This window comes from Rhinolophus hipposideros (assembly GCF_964194185.1).
Source record: "Rhinolophus hipposideros genome assembly, chromosome: 8".
NCBI lineage: Eukaryota > Metazoa > Chordata > Mammalia > Chiroptera > Rhinolophidae > Rhinolophus > Rhinolophus hipposideros.
This window is the reverse complement of record NC_138054.1, coordinates 40,203,572-40,221,402: the sequence shown is the minus strand read 5'-3', so window position 1 is coordinate 40,221,402 and position 17,831 is coordinate 40,203,572. Positions and strand designations below refer to the sequence as shown.

Sequence of the window (17,831 nt, the reverse complement as noted above, 5' to 3'; positions counted from 1 at the left end):
TGGTTGTCAATGATCTCTTGTTTCCCTACCTCCATCTTCTGTTGCACTTATAATATGGCTGATTCCTTCAGTATCCTCCCTATCTTTCTCCTTCCCTGGCAAAATTGACACAGTAATCCTGACTTACTGCTTCTAGTCCCAATTAATCCAATCGCATTCTGCCTCCACCACTCCATGGAAAGTATCCTCCCAGTAATCCCAATGACCTAGTTGCCAAAACCTCCAAATATATTTTAGTCTTCATCCTGCTCGAACCCATTACCTAGCACAGTTCTTGGTATATTGTAGAACTCAGTAAATATTTGCTGTTGAATGAGTTCACTTTTTTAAGTCTTTGACATACTAGACAACCCCTGTCATTTGAAATCCTCTTCCCTTGCCTTATACGTCCAGATTCTCTCCTGCCCATCCTGTGCCCTTCTGGGCACTCCTCCCCTTTTCCGTTGCTTAAAGGTGACTTCTCCCACCTACAGTCCCCTGATCTTATTCTACACATTATTTCTAGGTAGTATGTCATCTAATTTGTTAGCTTCAATTACTAAATAGGCTCAATATGTATTTGGAAAATAGAGAAAAAATGAAGATACAAAGCTATACAGAGTTTTACCACCCACAGGGAACTGAACTGTATTAATATTTTAGTGAATTTCCTCTCAGTCTTTTCTCTACAAGAAAAAAATTTTTTGAGAGTTATAACCATATAGCACGTGCAGTTCTCTCTTGTTTCTTACTTAAATGTTACTTATTACCTTTTATGAACACTTTGATAAGTGAATTTTATTAGCTGCATACTATTCTATTAAGTACTGTAGTTAATCCCCTACTGGGGGAATGCACGTGGATTGCAATGTTTACCTTAGTATCTCCTTCACTAGAGGCCTTATTCCTTTTTTTTTTTTTATCACCAGTGTACATTTTATATTGTGGGACTTAACCAAACTGTACTTGTAAGGGCAAGGACTATGCCTTATACTTTTATACCTATTATATCTTCAGTGACTAATGAGTCGTTTTCACCTTTTTGCATAAAAATGTATAACACTGTTCTTGCTACAGACACTTGTTGCCTAAGGCTTCCCAGTAAAAGTCAGTTACTTGTGGAACCTACATCTTTGCTTCTGAGTCTTTAATGACCCAGTTAACAGTGAGGGAATCCTGTACCACATGGTGTTTGGTGGTAGCTACTTCAGTGGCACCTAACTTTCTGCTTAAACTGGTCACTATTGTCTTTCTTCCATTTAAAAAGAAATATATACTCATTTGGAAAAATGGAGAAATGGAAAAAAAAAGAAAGAAGAGAGAAAATGCCCAGTGTTTTGCCACCTCTAAAACAACCACTTAATATTTTGGCATATTTCTTTCCAATCTTTTTTCTTTGAACAGTTTTTTTGTTGTTGTTGATTTAAATTTATACATGCTTGTTATTTTAATGCATATAGAACTTTGCATTTTATTTAACATGTACACAATATTTATCATATTTAATAATTCTACAATATTTCATTTAATTAATATATCATAATTTCTTTAAGCATTTTCTTGCTCTTGGGCATGAGTGTTTGCTTTTTCTTTCTTTTTTTTGGGGGGAGGGGATTCTTTGGAATAACATTGTGGTGGACATCTTTATGTAAATTTTATTCTCTGTAGTTAGAAATTATATCTGTTAGAAAAGTTAAATGACATTTATAAGTTTTAAAGAAATAAAATATTGAATCATTTAGGACATATATCAATATTTCAAATTTCAAATTATAAAGACAAGTATATGTCCTACCCTCACGCCCTAAGCAATTTCTGAACAAATTTTTTGGCTGATTTCTGGGGTTGGTGTGTAATAGTGTGTCTCTCTGTGTGCTTATGTGTGCTCACAAAGCACCAAATAATCAATCTAATTGGTCTTTCAAAAATCAATTTTCAATCTTTTTGTTGTATGTGTGTTTATGCAGATAAACTCCAAAACTCTCAGAACTCCAGTGGAACTATCCCTGGCTGGAGTTAGGAGAATGGGCTGTAGCTTCGGCTTTCTTCCTAATTAACTCTAGGATCTAATTAACTGTGGGATCTTGGCAGGTCGTAGAACTGTTCTTGGCCTCAGTTTCATCAACTGTGAAATAAGGGCACTGAAGTAAATAACTTCTTCATAGAATCTGTGTTTCTAAGGTAAACTAATAACCACTTACAAGGTTTGCTTGGAAAAATCGCTGCTGGACAATCATCATCCATTAAAATTTGTGAGAGAGACTAAAATGGAAGGAAGAATATGTTAGTATTTCAAAGGCTAGATGATTACAACTTTTAGTCTCAATATAAAAAAATGTGTCCTTTAAAAATTCAGTTGCATAATAATCTCATTATTCCAAATTACTCCCTTAATAAAAGTAATTATAAGATTATCACATCCACTTGTTTGACAAATTGTTTGACAAATTGTTCTTACATTGACTAACTGGAATTCAATCAAATCAATAATAACAAAACCAGACTCACTGAAACCAAGGCACATCTCTTAAGATACGTATATTTTTCTTAGTCACATCCTGAGTCTCTAATCCTTAAATTTTCTTCTGGAAATGCAGCATCTTCTCTAATTTAGAAGCCATTAATACTAATTAATGTAATAAAGCTTTAGAATTCCCTTATAAATCTTACACTTAGATAGGGTTTTGGGGATTTTTTAATTTTATTTTTATTTATCTTTTTATTTTTTTTAATGAGGGCACAGCTCACAGTGACCCATGCAGGGATTGAACCAGCAACCTTGGTGTTATTAGCACCACACTCTAACCATCTGAGTTAAGCAGCCACCCTTGCGGATTTTTTTTTTTTTAATGAAAAATTATCAAACTTGGTTTGGAAGTAAAATTCTACTAGTTGCTAAGTAGCCATGGAATTTCAACACTGCATTAATGAAATGGTGACTGCAAATGACATTAGCTCCTAGTAGTTCTCGAAAGCAAAAAATCCATCCAAGTAGAGAATTGGTTGGTGTCAGGAAAGAGTTGAAACTAACTTATCAGACTTAACAGTCTTGCATAACCCCCTCAAGTCTACAAAATGATTTGCTATAAATGGTGTTCTCTGTTTTGCATGTACACATGCATTTGTGCACAGGTTTTAAAGGAATGGTATCATTTCCTAGAATACGTGGGAGCTTTTCCAGTTACAAATACTCATGTTAGTTACACTTGAGATTGAAACGAAATATATTCTCTAGTTTTAAACTTAAACACACATACCCTGTCAGACTTAGGCAAAGGTGACTTGCAGAACTGGCTGTAGTATGTCCAAGAGTTTTTGTCTTTTTTGTATAGAAATTGCGTTTCTACATAGGTTAAAAATTTTTCTGGGCACTTGGATACACAGATCTGTGAAGAAAAGAAACATAGTGGTAGGACTGAGTTGAGGTGAACAAACCAAGGAAGTATCTATGAGGTTAAACTTCTAAATTATCTACCATTATAAAGAGCAAAGCACCAGTTTCCATCTAAGAAACGAAAATCAACTTTCTAATCTTATTGTAAAAAATGAAATTTCATGTACTAGATATCAGACTCTACTTCTTGCCCTTTGATGTAGATGTTCTGTTAAAACAATAAGATGCTGTACAATGATGGACTTATTTTTAACTTCTGATTTCGAGATAATTGTAGCACTACTTGCAGCTGTGAGAAATGATAGAGTCCATGTACTTTTCACCCAGTTTTGCCCAATGGTAATAATTTGCATCAATATAGCACAACATCACAAATAAGAAACTGACATTTTTATAATCCATTAATATTATTTGGATTTCACTCGTTTTACATGCATTTATTTTTTTTTTGTGTGTGTGTGTGTTTATGTGCAGTTCTATGAAATTTTATCACATATAAATTCATGCAACGTCTACCACAGGACAGTGATGGACTTTTAATAAAACATTTTCTTATGATTTTCTGAATTCGTAGATAAGAGTATAATGCAACCTTAATTTTGCCTGTGTAGTTTATGCATTTTCAGGGTAGAATCTTCCTTCCTTTCCTATATGTGAATAAAATGGTGATTAAAAGTGCTTCACACATTGATAATTTATGCCACAAATAACTACGGTGTTTCCCAGAAAATAAGGCCTAGTAGGACAATCAGCTCTAATGCATCTTTTGGAGCAGAAATTAATATAAGACCCGGTATTATATTATACTATATTGTATTATATAAGACCCAGTCTTGTATTATAATAAAATAACACCGGGTCTTATATTAATTTTTGCTCCAAAAGACGCATTAGAGCTGATTGTCCGGCTAGGTCTTATTTTCGGGGAAACACAGTATCAGTGCCAGTGAATTCTCAACAATTCTCAAAACATCATTGGGGTTTTATTACCATAAGAAGCTAACACAATTAGGGCTATTAGCAGCAATCAATCATTTTAATAGTCTTAGCAACACCAGTCGAATGTGGACAGACAGGTCACCGATGCAATTATTTTGCACTAATGAACTTTGGGGACCTATCAATGCCAAATCAGATCACTATGCTAGTCCATAGAACCACTGTGGAGTGACTGAAATCCAATTAGTAACTCCATGCAGAGAAAGCAGAATCAGAAAAGATGCACTGTATTGGTTTTGCTTTTGTTTGCAATAATAATTTTTAAAAGATCATATTAAGTCAGGAGATTTACAACCAATCCTCTGCCTTCAGTTCCTCCTTGTGAAAGTCTCCTCCACTCTGACTTGTTCCATCTCCCTACTGTACCCTTTGCTAACTGTTTTCACTGGCCAGATTCCAGCTCAACCTCCACTGGCAGTTAGGTAAAAACACTGCTGCTGAGCTGACATCTCTTTCACATCTTTGGGTCACATTTCTGTGGTATACAAGGACATTTGGTGTCCACCCCACAGCTAAGATAGTAGGTAGAAAACTAAATGGACACTTCAAATCTCACACTTAATATTCTTTTGTAGTAACAGCAGTCCAATTCCTTCTAGAACTTTTGACAACCCATCTCCACATTCATGCCTCCATATGTATTTTCTCTTTTTCAGTCTCTCATACACATTTGTGCACACACACACACACAATCACATACAAACACTCATACACCTCTAAAGGCATTATCGAAAGTTTTACAGCTTTCTATGAAAGCTGAACTGTTTAGGGACATTCGCAGCATCCAACATGGTCATATTTTTTTTTTTGGAAGAAGGCTAAGGTTATTATCAATGCAAATGCCAAAAGTTCACTCTGATTGGAGCTAAGCTAACAAATCGTTAACATATTAGGAGATACTTCACAGACATTTAGGCTTTGATAATTTAGTAAATAACTTTGAAAGATAACTAAACTAGTTTCCCTACTGGATGCATTTCAAATGGATTTCTAAAAGTGAATACTGAACTTACTAATGCTTTCACAGGCTTTAGATGGTGGTAGGAACTACTGAGTTAGGGCCATGATGATTTATATACTTATAAATATACACATATACAATGCATACTACACATATAAAAGTACTGTGTATGTAACACATAAAAGAGAGTAATTAAAATGGTAAAAAAAAAAGTGGTTTGTTAAAGAGAAGCACATCAAATTTCATTCCAGACACAAAATGAGCAGTTAAAAAACAATATAGCAACTGCTCTTTACTCTCTGCCTCTATCAGACCAATTTGTTCTCTTCAAATAGGATGCTGATTAGTAGCAATCAGTGTATAATTAGCCAAAAGTGAAGGTCACATTGAGGTTGGGTATCCTAATTGATCATAGTCTGTCCTTTAAATGCATGTGACACATATTTGGACCAGGCTGGCAGTTAACAAAAAACGTAATACATAAAAATGGGGCTTGGATCACTAGATAAATTATTGCCTGACAGATTAAAAGCAAGTCTGCTTTATTGACAGCTAAAATATATTCTGACTCAGTTCTGAATCTTTCAGTAACCACAAAGAGGAACTCTGAATATAATTTTTCACCATTACTTTTACTTACAATTCATATATGTTTAACACTGTAATACAAATTAGGATGTGGTGTGTGAAAGAGAGAGTTACATTGAAGGTTAAAACAATACATTTGCTATGAAGAAAGGATGAGCTAGTAAATTTATGAAACAATAAAAAAGCATAATGTGCAAGGATTTTTGTCTGTTTATTTGTTTGTTTCATCATGGGAATGATAGATTTATATAGTATAGTGGAAAAATTCCTAGACTGGGAGTAGGAAGATCTTCTTTCCTTTTTTCCTTCCTTCCTTCCTTCCTCCCTTCCTCCCTTCCTCCCTCCCTCCCTCTCTTCCTCCCTCCCTCCCTCCCTCCCTTCCTTCCTTCCTTCCTTGTTATTCATCACCTACCCTGAGCCTGTACTAGGCACTGAGGACACATTAGTGAACAAAACTGATAAAAATACTTGCCCTCAGGCAGTTTACCTTCTAGTAGGGGGAGGCAGGTAACAACAAATAGGTAAAATTGCCTATTATAAGATGGTAAAAAAAAATGCTATGGAGAAAAACAAAACTAGAAAGGAAGCTAGAGGATGAAAATTAGCTGGGTGGGATTCTAATTTTAAATAGGTAGTCAAGGAAAGTCTCACACAAAGGTGTCATTTGAAGAGAGACTTGAAGAAGATGAGTGATCAATACACAGTTATCTTAAGAAAGTACCGTAGGCAGGGAAACGCGCAACGTCTAAGGCTCTGAGCCAGGAGCGTTCCTGGATCCTTTGAACAACAGATGGCCAGTGTGACCAGAGTGCAGTGATAAGAGGGAGAGTAATAACATATTAACAGTGGTCAGAGTTAGGCAACCAGCAAAGGAGCTTGTAGGCCACGGTTAGGTTTCTGTCTTTTTATCTGAGTAACTTGGGAAGCTATGGGGTTTGGGGTGAATAAAGGAGAGATGTAACTTATATTTCCAGGGTCACACTGGCCGCTAAATGGAAAAAAGAAACTGTAGGGGTTGAGGGACAAGGATAGAGGCAGAGAGACCAATCAGGAGGTCACTGAATTAGTGTAGGGGAAAAAAAAAAAAAAGGTATCTCCTTGAATACAGGAAGAAATAATGAAAAGTAGTTTGATCCAGGATATATTTTCAATGGAGACCAGAGGAATTAGCTGACAGCTGAAACATGAGTGTGAGAGAAAGAAGAATCAAAAATGATTCCATGGTATTTGGAGTTGTCCTTAACTGAAATAAGAAAGACCATTGGGGTTGGGGAACAATTTTAGGGATGAAGTCAGAGATTAGGAATTGAGTTTTGGAAATGTTAACTTTGAGATGCCAACTAAATATCCATCTAGAGACATTGCACAGGTGGTTAGATATAGAGATCTGGGGCTCAGGAAGCAGACTTATCTAGGACTATAAATCAGATAAGGCAGCATATAGATGGTGTTAAAACCACAAGACTAGGTGAGACAACCAAAGAAGGAAATGTAGATTTTGAAGAGGACTAAGTTTGGCAGAGGAAAGAACTCCAATGTTTAGAAGATGTTGGAAGGATAGAGAGAAACCAGCAAAGGAGATTGACAGGGAACAGCCAGAGAGTTGGGAGGAAACATTAGAACGTTGTGGCCTGGAAGCCCAGTGAACAAAGTATTTTAAGGAGGAGGGGTTGATTAAATAGTGCTGTTGGATCAAGTAAATGTGGATTGAGAACTGACCGTTGGTTTAATGATTTGGAGTTTAATGGTAACATTTTGAGGAAATTAGAGTGGGAGTAAAAGCGTGAATGAGAGTGAGAAGAGAGGAATTTAGACACACTGAGTATAGACTTTTCTTTTTATGAGCTTTGGAGGAAAAAAAGAGGCACAGAGATATGGAGCAGTAGCTGCAGGAGGATGTGGGAACCAAGGAGGTAATTTTTTAAGATGGAAGAAATAACGGCATGTTTGTATACTGATGGGGATGATTTAGTAGAGAATGAAAATGGTAATAAAAGAAAAAAACAGGAAATTTCTGGAGTCAGGGTATGCTTGAGTATGTGAGGAAAGATAAGCTCTAAGGCACAAGTGGACCGGCTGGCCTTAGGAGCACAGGCCGTTCACCCCCGAAAGAAGAGGAATGGCAGAATAAATATAGGAACCTAGATGACAACAAGTAGGCAAGGTATGTCAGTGTGGGAGCTTTTAAAAGTTGTCTTCTGAATGTTTATACTTCCTCAGTGAAATAGGAAGCAAAGTCAGAGGCTCACATGAGTATTGGCAAGGAGGGCTTGGAGGTTGCAGGTGAGATAAAAAAGTGCGAAATTATTTTCTAGGACAGCAGGCTCAGTGAATGGACAAGGGGTCTCCAGCGTGGTTGTGGGACAGCATATGGTCCCGTGTGAAGTTAGTTGTCCTGAATTTAAGGGACTGGTGTGTGTGTTTTCTCCAAGAAAACACAGCTGCCTGGATTCAGGCATGGAATAGGCAGAGCTACATTTAGCCAGGAATGAGGTCTGGCCCAGGGAAGTACAACTAAGAGGGTGGGGCAAAGGCATTGAGAGTTTTTATAGGGGAGTGGTTTTAAAGAGAGACCAGAGCATCTACATCAGGCAAAGGGGGAAATGAAAATATGAGTGAGCTGAGGGGTACTTGGAAAGAGTCAGGATCAGCAGTTTGTAGTTCCTGGTGAGGTAGAAGAATCATTGGAATGTTAGAGGAACTGATATGATCAGACAATGGAATGTTTAAAATTGAGATTACAAAGGGTGGTAATTACTGGTACAGACAAGATCAAGGATCTGACCTTGGGAGTGGGTGGCTATGGTAGAAAAGACAGTCTGTAAGAGAGGTGGTCACAGAACTAAGGTGCCAATATCCCAAGTTGGTTTTAGTCTCAGCAGTAAATAAAATATCAAAAGTCTTCGAGGGAGATGAAGAAGAAAGAATGGAAGCAGATTTACAAACAAATTCTAGAAAAGATCTCTGGGTATGGTTTATTTGCACATGGAACCAAGAAGAAGCAATTAAGTCAGTAGCTACTAAGTTTTTGAGATAGTTGTACTGCCAAAGAATTCATGAACTAATCTGAAAAGGCCTTTGACTATTAAAATAATCTTTGAGGTGCTAAAACTTGCACACTAGGAAGAGAGCTTCAAAGCTATAGGGCCGCCAAGAGGGCATATTTCCATTGCTCAGCAATGGGGCGGTCCGGAGGCTAATGAACACGAACAAACCTCCCAGGTTGTTGACAAGGACCATAGGATGCAATGGATAAGGGAGTTCCTCTCCGAGAACACAATCCATATCGAATAAAGGACTCTTCTCCAGTGCTGCGTACCAGAGACCACTATGTATTTCTCACCCCTCCCTTTCTGAATGGGTTTGTATTCTAAATTTCCTAGCCTCATTGCCCATTGTGCATCAAGACCTGATGGAGAGACTGTATGCATCACCCAAAGATCCTTGTGTTAAAGACAGTACTACATGCGCCTCTGGATTGTCTCCTGTGGGAAAATGGAGCTTCTGGAGGACAGAGGGTTAGACTATGGAAGACAACTAAATGCTCACTGAAGTTTGTGCCTCTCGTTCCATTGGTTCCACAGCACAGAAGAGGCTGTTCAGCCCATAACTTCCTTGCTTGATTCTTTTCTTCTTGCGTCTAGATGTGAACAAATAAAACTAACGTGTCTATGGCATATGAGCAGCAATGCAATGTGTGATACTTCTGATCCAAGGCTCCTAAGAGCAGGGGTGCCTTATTCAGCCTCTGTGTTTCCTCCTGCGGTTGGATGCAGATAATAAGGACTTAAGGGGTGGCAGAGCCACCAGAGGAAAGGAGCCTGGAGGAGAGTTATCCACTGACCACAACACCTTCTTATACTGTTAGATGGCCTAAAAGGAGTCACTGAAAAACAGGTTGATTAGTCACAGCAGCTACTGTTATTCTTTATAATACTGATTTGGAGAAAAAAAACCTCTACTTCTCTGGGTTGTAGTTTGGTCATTTATAAAAATAGGTAGTTGGACAAGACAATCACTGAGGTGCTTCAGTGATGCTAAAATGATTGATTCCTGCTTTATTTTGATTGTATATGAACAAATATGAGCTCATACTCATGTCTTCTCCCCTTCCGTAAATTCATTATTAAACACACACACACACACACACACAGAATGCAAATAGAATTTCTGACTTTCATCCAAGAATGTTCAAAATTGCTAACAATACCAGAATGACGTTTTTTTATTTTTTCATTTTTGCCTTACCTGGGTAGTAGGGCACTGTAGGTTTACCATCACAGAGGGACTAGTACAGCTGAAGAGGTTAAAATAAAACAAAATGCTCTTGTTCCTGTTAAGAAAACAACACAAAATAATCTTTTTGTGACTGTGGAAACGCTACATATCCTTTCAGACCCTGTACACTTTTAATATACTAAGACCTTTAAAAAATGGCTTTATTTTCTCTAGCTAGCTGCAATAGAGTCCCCAACTCCATTTTTAGCTGCCTAACTTTTAAAAAACCTTTCGGTAATAGTAAAAAGTTGAAATAATCAAATTGTCCATCAATAGGGGATTGGTTAAGTACAAAATTCTACATCTATGAAACGGAAGATTACATTGCCATTGAAAATAATGTTGAAGAAAATGTTTAAGGGATGGAGAAATTCCCAATATATTAATTCTAGGAGGCATGTTACTAAAGAGTATTAAGGTATAATTTGATTTTAATTTTGTAAAAATAGCTGTAACATTATATGCAGAAATAAATTATTGCATTTGAATGGTAGAATTATACTTGTTTAATTTTTGGTACTTTTCTGGAGTTCCTAAAATAAGCATGCACTACTTTGGTAGTCTGAGAAAAGATAAATTGAGTGGCATTTCCTCTCTGTTCAAAATTATGATCAGTGGCATAGTAATAGGACAGGTTGATATTCATTATCACTAGCACGAGTGAAGTATCATTCTGCCACTTGGCAAGCCATGGCTGTCTTTTGAATCTCAATTTCCTCAGCAGTAGAATGGAATGAGACCAGCCCTACCTACTTCAGAGAGGTGGGGGGAAGACATAAAATAATGTGTAGTGGACTCAAGATAAGTGCTTGTCCAACTTTAGTATGCATCAGTAAAATTTGGAGCATTTGTTGAAAATGGTGATTCCTGACTCCTTCTCAACAATTGAGAGCCCAAATCCCTATGGGGCCCAGGAATTCACAGTTTTCTCCTCTGCGCCCCAGTAGATTCAGATACAGGCAGTCTAAATATCACACCTTGAGAGAAGCCCTAAACATTTGAGAAGAATATTCCCAGCACCTTGTCAAGTCCTCAATTAATTAATGAGACTACATACATAACATAAAATGTATAATAAGCTGTTGAATATGATTCAGAATCACCAAGTAGGATCCAAATCTAGGGATAAAGAAAGCTCTCCACAAAAAAATGTGGGCTGCCCCTGTCTACATAAGCAAAAGGTGGCAGGGAAGGAGGTGGATTGAAAACATTGGAGATGACAGAATACAATAATCACAATTAAGAGCATTTTCTACCTCATCTTTATCGAAAGGGTGATTGTTCCCAATTCCAAATTATAGAGGGCTCTGAGAGAATTTCTCATAGAGACTGAGGGTACCTATAGGAAGGGCAGACCAGTATTCCATTTTCCAACTGGACATCTCTTATGTGGCAGACTGACTAGTTAGCCCTCTGTGCCCATTTTAGTGGGGAGGAATGAGACCCAAAGACCACTGAGAGTTGAAAAAAGCCAATGAGATAGAAAGAGGGCAGCGCTGAAGTAGCCTGTTATGGAAGGGTGTAGAGTCAAGTAAATGGGGTTGAATTTCCCTAGTGGTACCTCATCTGACAACAAGAAACTGGAGGTGAATCACTGGAGATGAAGCTGAAGGGGTTGAGAGGGAGGGCAAACCAAAGCTGATTTCTCAAATCAAAGAACTATAAGTAAGGACTTCCCCAGAGAATTTCCACTTGTACACCGTGAGAGAACCAGGCTTTGGTGCTGACCCCAAAGAGCGTGTTGATGGCTAGTTTAGTTATGTCTTAGCTGCAGTAGCAACAGCCATATGGATCTAGGGAAATGACGAGGAAAGCGACACACTCCTTCTCCTTCCATCTCTCACAACACAAAGGAAGGGCTGGAACCAGACGTGAGGGAAAAGAAAGGAAACAGACCAGGCTCTCTCTTCCGCTCTAAGTTTCCTCCCAGAGTTCAAACCTGAGCTAGGGGATTAGAAGAAATGGGATTCAAATTTTAGATGGGACTACACTGAACTTCTTTAATAACAGAAAGCATATGGAAGTCTACCTGTGATGCCAAAGTGAGAAGAGATATTTGAAAAAATATTAATAAAGTCAATGATAGGGGAAAAGTGAACCTATTTCATGATTGTAATCCCATCGAATTCAGATGGCTCAAGATCTAGTTATAAATTCATACATAATACACACAAGGCTGCTTCATGATTCCACAAGACTCAGCCTGGCTCTTTCACCACCCAAGCAGCTATATCATCCACACAGTCTTAGGACGCATGTGATTCACATTTGTACCTAAGCAAATGAATAAATCAATGCATGTCATGGATCATTGGAGTCTCTTAGGAGTAGTTAAAGCTGTGAATGGTAAATCAGTGTCAGGAGTCCCCATACGTAAAATTGATTTATAACCTGCAAAATGCTACATAAACTCAAGTTATTCACCAGATTATGCTATCCTCAAGGGTAAGGTTTATACCTTATTCATCTTTATATCCCTACCTTGCCAACAGTTAGCCTAGTACTTGGCCCATTCTAGGTAGTTATCAAATGTTGTGGAATGAATGAGGCAAATTCCAGAATAGGTGGCTCAAAATTTTAGAATCCTTAAAATCCTTAGTTTTTCAGCACTAATCTATAGTCATTCTATTACAGTCTGAGTAATATCGTTAAGCCTCAGTGGATGTCAGATTCCTTGGGTTCAAAGGAGATGGTGATGGTTGCAACTAAGCAAGTCTGTGGGCGTGACTGAGGAAGTAACTCCTTATTTAACGTGAATTATATTTCCCTCAAGAAACACCAAAATAGAAGCAACTGCAAACTATTAGTTTAAAATGGTACACCATGCACTTAAGCCCATTTCTTTCCTGGGACTCATGGAAATAAAAGAATGGAAGTACAAAAAGGAATAAACCTCATCATTCAAGCTAATGATGTGGAGGATGGGACCTGCTCACAATTACACAAGAGAGTTCAACAATTTCTGGAAGACAGAAGCCATACGAGAGTGTGTTGAGTGATCAACACCCTATAAGGGCTACAAAAAGGGTAGGATACGATTTGCCTGTTAGAATTCATGAGACATATTGGGCTCAGGGATGAGAATGGGAGATGCGGCTGAAAACGAGATTAACAGAAGTTTACAAACAGGTCTATAGTGCAAATCAGCACCTCTGTGCTTCTCCCATACACATACACTTAAAATTCTAGCATCTAGGAAAAACAGGCAAAAACAGAGGCCTCTTTTGGTGAAATGAAGCTTCTGGGGATATAACAAGGGCTTTTGTGGGATTTGGCCACCCAGCCTACAACCTTTCATATTGTGGCACTTTGAAAGCCCATGCCAGACACCCAGCTTCCCACCAGTTCATGCTGCAGTGAAATCTGACAGCCGGCATGGTGCTCCCCCCTCCTCCCCCACCATCACCCCATACAGGACAGAGGTCTCACTGGAAAACTGACCTCCTAACAGCAGTACAGCAAATTCACACAAGACACCTGGTTTTTTCTTTAGTAAGAATGGAAATGTTGCTTCACTCAGATGCCAAATTGATGCAAAACTTAAATGGAAGAGCTTTGTCCTCTTAATCTTTCCTGTTTCCCTATCTGAAGAGCTCATACTGTGGATCTAGGTATTTCAGTTTGGTAAACGTGTTGCATCAATGTTCAAAGCTGTTTTAACGCAACCTTTATAAGCTGAAGTTTTCGTAGTAACCAGAAGGTGGCATCAAAATCAATCGAGTTCTTGCTTTTTAGTGCAAATCCCAAAGAATAGACTGTACACCCAAGTAACATGAATAACTTCCCTGAAACTCAAAAGGCAGAAAAAGTTGCACATCAACAAAGCACTCCATTTCCCCCAGAGGGCCCTGGATTGATCTGTTTTGACATTTTAGAAAAATCCTGGTATTTCTCCAACATCCTTTTGGCTAGGCATGGACAAACAAAGCAGAGAATGGCCAATTTCTACATCCCAAATACCTCTAAACATGGGATTTAAGCTCCGTTATAAGGAATGCCTTTGAGAGTTGAGAATCAAAGGGTTACTTTAAGTATATCACGGCACTAAGAAGTATAATACTCTAATTGTTACAGTCTCACAAGTATTTTCTGGACTAAATTGTTTGGGATGACTAAATTGCTTATACATCCTCACAAAATGCATTTCATTTTGGAATGGAAACACACACACACACACACACATTTATTTGTGTTTTTTTTAAAATTTAATGATACATTTTACCAGTTTATGTTCAAGATTTTTAGGACTGGATTAAACATGTAACATGGAAAACCAATTTCACTTCAACTTCATTCAATGTGCAGCCTAACAGGGCACAGGATTTGGGGTTATAACATTCTACTTGTGCCATTTATTATAGTAGTCAGTTGTACCTAAACAAGTACTTCAATCTTTCTGAATTTCAGTTTCCTAATTTTCTAAATGAAAGTAATAATAATGATACCCATTTAGCAGTGTTGTTATGAGAATCTGGTAAGATCTTTACACTGATCTTCATCTTGGGAGCAAATCACTCTCTCACCTGTGCTACCCTTTTATTCTCATTCAACAATGAATTGAATGAGCACCTGTTACAATGGCAATGTTTTACAGGTTGAGGATACAAACAGTAAAAGAGGCAGAGAAAGTTCCCTGAGTTCAAAGAATGTTGGCTGTAGTAGGAGGAGATAAACAAGTTAAATTAATAATCAGGATAATTCAGGTGGTGATTAAGTACCCAAGACAATAAATCAGTCTTGTGCCAGAAAGCAATCAGGGAAAAAGAGATACAGTGTTTCCCCGAAAATAAGACCGGGTCTTATATTAATTTTTGATCCAAAAGATGCATTAGGGCTTATCGTCAGGGGATGTCATCCTGAAAAATCATGCTAGGGCTTATTTTTCGGTTAGGTCTTATTTTCAGGAAAACACAGCAGTGGGAGTAAGTATAATGCTTCAGGTAGGATTGCCAGTATTACACTTTATTCTTAAAGAAGCACACTGCACTGAAAACACTAGATTGAAATCCATGATTTGTTTATTGTCTAGTTCCTAATTTAATTTTTCAAGTTTTATTGAGATACAATTGATATATAACATTGTATTAGCTTAAGAGGTACAATGTAATGATTTGATATATATATATATATATATATTTTGCAAAATGATTACCACAAGAAGTTTAGTTAACATCCATCAATTCACAGTTACAATTTTTTACTGTGATGAGAACTTTTAAGATCTACTCTCTTAGCAAATTTTAAATATACAATGCAGTGTTAACTATAATCACCATGCTGTACATTATTGCTCCAGAACTTATAACCAAAAGATCTTACCTGTTGACCACTTAAATCCATTTACCGCAATGCCTCACAACAGATTGGCAATCACCAATTTGTTCTGTTTCTATGAGTTCAGTTTTTTTTTAGATCATACACATGAGAGAGGTAATACGGTATTTGTCTTTCTCTATCTGACTTATTTCACTTGGCATAATGTCAACAAGGTCTATCCATGTTGTCACAAATGGAACGATTTCCTTACTTTTTATGGCTAAATAACATTCTAGTATATACATATATATAACATTTTCTTTATCCATTCATCTGTCGATAGACATTTAGGATGTTTCCATGGCTTGACTATTGTAAATAATGGTGCAATGAACATGGAAGTGTGGATATCTCTTCAAGATAGCAATTTCAATTCCTTCGGATATAAACCCAGAAGTGGAATTACCGTGTCATGTTAGATCTATTTTTAATTTTTATAGGAACCTCCATATCTTTTCCATAGTGGCTGCACCAATTTACATTCCCATCAACAGTGCACAGGAGTTCCCTTCTTTCCACAACTTTGAAAACACTTATCTCTTGTCTTTTTGGTGACAGCTAGTCTAACAGGTGTGATGTGACATCTTACTGTGGTTTTGATTTTTGTGTATGGTACAAAATTAGGGCCTAATTTCATTCTTTTGCATGTGGATATCCAGTCTTCCAGCATTATTCGATGAAGAGACTATCCTTTCCCCATTGTATATTCTTGGCTCCTTTGTTGAAAATTAATTAAACTTGCATGCACAGGTTTATTTCTGGGCTCCCTATTCTGTTCCATTGATCTATGTGCTTGTTTTTATTCCAATACCATACTGTTTTGATTATTATAGCTTTGTAATGTAATTTAAAATCAAGAAATGTGATGCCTTCAATTTTGTTCTTCCTCCTCAAGATTGCTTTGGCCATTTAGGGTTTTTATGGATCTCTTAGGATTGTTTTGTTTTGTTTTGTTTTCTATAAAAAGTGGTATTTTGATGGGGGTTACGTTGAATCTATAGATTGCTTTGGATGATACGGACATTTTTAACAGTATTAATTCTTCCAACCCATGAGCATGGAATTCTTTCCATTTGTTTGTGTCTTCTTCCATTTCTTTCATCCATGTTTTATAGTTTTCAGTGCACAGATCTTTCACCTCCTTGGTTATTATCCCTAAGTATTTATTTTTTTGGATGCAATTGTAAATGGGATTATTTTCGTAATTTCTCTTTCTGATAGTTTGTTATTAGTGTCTAGAAATACAACTGAAATTTGCATATTGATTTTATATCCTAAAACTTTACTAAATGTATTAGTTCTAAGAAGATTTTGGTGGATTCTTTAGGGTTTTCTATATATAATATCATTTGATCTGAAAATAGAGACAGTTTTACTTCTTCCCTTACAATTTAGATCCTTTTCTTTTTCCTGCCTAATTTCTCTGGCTAGGACTTCCTGTACTGTGTTGAGTAAAAGAGGCAAGAATGAGCACCCTTGTCTTATTCTGATTTTAGAGGCAAAGCTTTTTGTTGTTGAGTCTAATGTTAGCTGTTGGCTTGTTAGATAAAGCGTTTATCATGTTGCGGTACATTCCCTCTAAACTCAGTTTATCAAGAGTTTTTATCATAAATTGATGTTGACATTTTTCGAGTAATTTTTCTGCATCTATTGAGATGCTAATATGATTTTTATCCTTCGTTTTGTTAATGTGGTGTATCACATTAATTGATTAGTGGATGTTGAACTATCCTTGTATCCCTGGGATGAATCCCACTTAATCATGGCAGATAATCATTTTAATATATTACTGAACTTGGTTTGCTAAAATTTTGTTGAGTATTTTCACATTTATGTTCATCAAGGATATTTGCCTGCAGTTTTCTTATCTTGTAGTGTCCTTGTCTGTCTTTGGTATTAAGGTAATGCTGATCTTGTAAAATGAATGTTCCCTACTGTTCTAGTTTTTGGAAGAGTGAGAAGGACTGGTATTAATTCTTTAAATGTTTAGTAGAATTCACCAGTGAAGTCATCTGAATCTGGTCTTTTGTTGGGAGGTTTTAATTACTGATTCAATCTCCTTACTAGCAATCAATTTCTTCAGATTTTTTATTTCTTGATGATTCAGTCTTGGTAGATTGCATATTTCTAGAAATGTATCCCTTTCTTTTAGGTCGCCCATTTTGTTGGCATTTAATTGTTCATAGTAGTCTCTTATGATCCTTTGTATTTCTGTGATAGGGCTATCATGTCTCTATTCTCTCTCTTGGTAAGTCTAGCTAAAGGTTTGTCTATTTTGTTTATCTTTCCAAAAATCCCACTCTTAGTTTCAGTGAT

General features: G+C 37.0%; 1 protein-coding gene across 5 annotated transcripts in view; it reads right to left on the bottom strand.

Annotated features, from left to right (window-relative positions):
- Positions 1 to 17,831, bottom strand: part of SLC44A5 (solute carrier family 44 member 5) — a 319,228-nt gene that overhangs the window by 42,650 nt on the left and 258,747 nt on the right. For all 5 annotated transcript variants that reach the window (XM_081055083.1, XM_081055081.1, XM_081055085.1 and 2 more), the window contains 3 exons: positions 10,170 to 10,254; positions 3,237 to 3,365; positions 2,181 to 2,241 (listed from right to left, as the gene is read on the bottom strand). In XM_081055083.1, the coding sequence (XP_080911209.1) occupies positions 2,181 to 2,241; positions 3,237 to 3,365; positions 10,170 to 10,254 (275 nt within the window). The remainder of the gene's footprint in view (positions 1 to 2,180; positions 2,242 to 3,236; positions 3,366 to 10,169; positions 10,255 to 17,831) is intronic.